Genomic DNA, 3,439 nt, shown 5'->3' with positions numbered 1-3,439 from the left:
CGATTAATCGTTTTTACAGCAATATTTTTTTCACAAGTAACAATTTTTGTACCGTTTTAGCTTTAGTTATTTTAGCACTTCAACTTAAACTACACTCTTCATCTGCTCCAACTTCCGCATTAAAAACATTCTTTTCTAAAGAAATATATGCCTACAAAATATATTTCCATCATTTAGGCATAATCGTTTGCATTAGGAAGTTTTTATGACCATGAAAAACCAATTCTGTCAAGTGTGTTTAGACTTTTGAGTGCTAGTGATTACAATTGTTAGAGCACAGAAAAAGACTTCCACTGTGCAAAGCTGCCTATGCAATAATCTTTTTATTCTTTTGGTAATTGCACTGGCTGTCATGGCAAATATATGGTTAGAGTAAACTTCAAGGAAAACTCAATGTTTTTGTTCGCAGATCTGTGTTTATATCATCAAATCAAGGGAATAACAACCCAAATATAATTGGCATTAACACAGACTTGCATTGCATTCAAGATACACACTTTATCAGTTCATTCCCTGGGAATCAAACCCATGACCTTGGCGTTGCAGTGTGTTGAGATTAATGCGTGCAGTTGCAGGCCGTTTTTGCAAAGAAAAAAATGAAACTGTTGCTCAAAGCTTCTAACAGAATCTAAATATAAATACTCACTGTAATTTTCTTTGCAGAAACTATTACTTTCCTACCTAACCCAAAAATAAAGGAATAAATCACAATTTGCCAGACAAAAAAATGGGAAAGAATGCAGCCACTCTGGAAATGACACAGTGAAATTAACCAAAATAGTTTCCCAGTAGCTCACACATGTTGCTTTCACAATAATTATATCCAAAATGAACTATGCAAGTCACAAAATATCTATAATAAATAGTAACTAATAGCCTATATCAGCCAAGCCACAATGATCAGCATCAGTCTGATAACACTGAAATTCAGGCTTTGTTAATCAACCAATCAAGACGAGTTGTGACATTTTTATGGAGTTTTTTGTTGTTGTTGTTCTTTTTGGAGCTTAACAGCCTATATGCATTCATTGCATGGAAAACATGCAACGTTTCTTGTGTTATATGGAAGAAAGTAAGTCATATGGGTTTGAAACAACACTAAAGTGAGAGAATCAAATAGAATAATGTATTAAATAATTGAAAATATATATAGTGTGTTCAAAAATGCATCCATCACTTTGGTTATTATATTAATGTAATAACACTGAAATTCTGACTTCTTTTTAAGCAAGCAAGCAAGCAATACTGTAATGAAAGCCAGCAGACAGGGAAGGAAAAGCATGCATGTCAACTCCTTCAGTTCCCAGGATGCACCTCATGAAGTTGGTTGTGAGAACGTTAACAGCGTGCAGAGCGGGAATCAAAAAGTTTTTAATTTTTTGTCTCTACATAATCACCATTTTTCCATTTGTGTTGTTTTGTAGTTTGGTGATTTTACTATTACTCTAAATGGTAAAACTCATAATAACATATATAATAACATATAATAAAGAATGAGGAGATGCATCTTTTGACCAATACTCATTTAAAAAAAAACTTTAAAATAACATTGAACTGCATTAGTTTCAGCAAAATGGGAGTAAAGTGTGCAGTTAACATCACAGTTTGTCTTCTTTGAAAGACGAAAGAAGATATTTTGAAGAATGTTGGTAACTAAGTTTCGGATCCCATTGACTTTCACTGTATGGACAAAAAAAAATACAATGGAAGTCAATGGGAACTCTTTGATTATTTAAAATATCTTATTTTGTGTTTAGCAGAGAAAGAAATGCATACAGCTTTGGAACGACATACGGGTGTGTAAATGTGACCCTGGAGCACAAAACCAGTCATAAGTCGCACGGTTATATTTGTAGCAATAGCCAACAATACATTGTATGGGTCAAAATTATCCAGTTTTCTTTTATGCCAAAAATCATTAGGATATTACGTTCATTAAGATCATGTTCCATAAAGATATTTAGTAAATTTCCTACCATAAATATATCAAAACTTAATTTCTGATAAGTAATATGCATTGCTAAGAACTTAATTTGGACAACTTTAAAGGTGATTTTCTCAATATTTTTATTTTTTATTTTTTTGCACCCTCAGATTCCAGATTTTCAAATAGTTGTATCTCAGCCAAATATTGTCCTATCCTAACAAACCGTACATCAATGGAAAGCTTCTTTATTCAGCTTTCGGATTATGTATAACTCTCAATTTTGAAAAATTGACACTTAGGGTCACAAATGATGACAGAATTTGCTTTTTTTTTCTTTTCTTTTTTTGGTTTACTATCCCTTTAAATCAGCAGATTGCACTGACACTGTAGACAGTAACTCATACAGTTCTTTAAAACAATGATGCAACCCTGATGAGCCAGTGTTAATAAATCATCCACGCTATGACTGACGCATACTTACTTTAGTCCTTCCATTTATTGAATAGTTTCCCAGTTTACCATTGCAATTCCTGACCAGGTCATCCACGCGACTCATCAAGAAGCAGATCTTCTCGCATCCAGGCTCCTTCCCCTCGATCCAAGTGATTTGATCCCCCCTTATGTCCTTAGTAGAGTCACTTTTCTTACTCACCAGCTGTCCATCAGTGAATTTACCAGTCTGCTGGAGAGCTCTCACGTCCTCCAGTATGGACAGCCCGATGTCTTCACCCAGAAAGCTGTCCACTACACAAATGCCATGTTTGTTCATGCATGGGACTATATAGTCAGTGGCCAGTTTGTGGGTTTGGGGTTTGCTGCTGCTGTCCGTTTCTAAGCTTTCGGTTCTGTTGATCAGATCTTTTCTGTCTGGATCAGTTGTTTTCTCCAGCTGATGAGGAGTTTGAGGCACTATCTTGGTCTTATCAGCCTCTCTGCAGGTGAGTTTGTGTTTTTTCCAGTGCTGCTTCTGATGCTCCTTGCTGCAGTAGAAGGAAATCCGGCACCGACCGCACTTTAAAAGGTTTTCCATCTTTCCACACAGCTCGCAATACTGTTTATCACGATCCGGACCCAGAACCGTAGCGCTTCGGTCCATGTTTGCGTGCTGCTGGCCCTTTAAATCCAGTCTTTCCCCACGCGAATATTCACGCATTCTCCGTTAAACAAACGGCTCCGTCCTGGCTCGAGCTCGCGTTCTTGCGTGAGTTGTGTGGGTTCGAGTTCCGCACGTCGCTAGTACAAACCGAGCCTCTGACGTCATTCGCGTGGGCGTGGCCAAGGGTGGCCAACTTCTAAATAGGCCCCGCCTCGTTTCATTCACACACGCACACACACACACACACACACACACACACACACACACACTGAAGGCGGGCTGAGAGTGAAATTGAGTTTAACATGTCGCGACATGTTTTTTTGAAATTCTAAAAATGCAGAAAGTTTCCTGTAAGTGGTAGGTTTAGGGGTAGGGTTGGTGTAGGGCAATAGAAAATACGGTTTGTACAGTATAAA

At 37.3% G+C, this 3,439-nt stretch overlaps 1 protein-coding gene across 2 annotated transcripts in view; it reads right to left on the bottom strand.

Moving 5' to 3' along the window:
* The window catches only part of LOC107690805 (egl nine homolog 1-like), a 24,560-nt gene extending 21,388 nt beyond the window's left edge, over positions 1-3,172 (bottom strand). For both annotated transcript variants that reach the window (XM_016489218.1, XM_016489219.1), the window contains exon 1: positions 2,409-3,172. In XM_016489218.1, coding sequence (XP_016344704.1) covers positions 2,409-3,080 — 672 coding nt within the window. In that variant the 5' untranslated portion in view covers positions 3,081-3,172. The remainder of the gene's footprint in view (positions 1-2,408) is intronic.
* Positions 3,173-3,439: the final 267 nt, after the last annotated feature.

The sequence above is a fragment of the Sinocyclocheilus anshuiensis genome, unplaced genomic scaffold (assembly GCF_001515605.1).
Source record: "Sinocyclocheilus anshuiensis isolate Anshui unplaced genomic scaffold, SAMN03320099.WGS_v1.1 scaffold2584, whole genome shotgun sequence".
Lineage (NCBI taxonomy): Eukaryota > Metazoa > Chordata > Actinopteri > Cypriniformes > Cyprinidae > Sinocyclocheilus > Sinocyclocheilus anshuiensis.
This window is presented reverse-complemented; position numbering and strand designations above follow the sequence as displayed.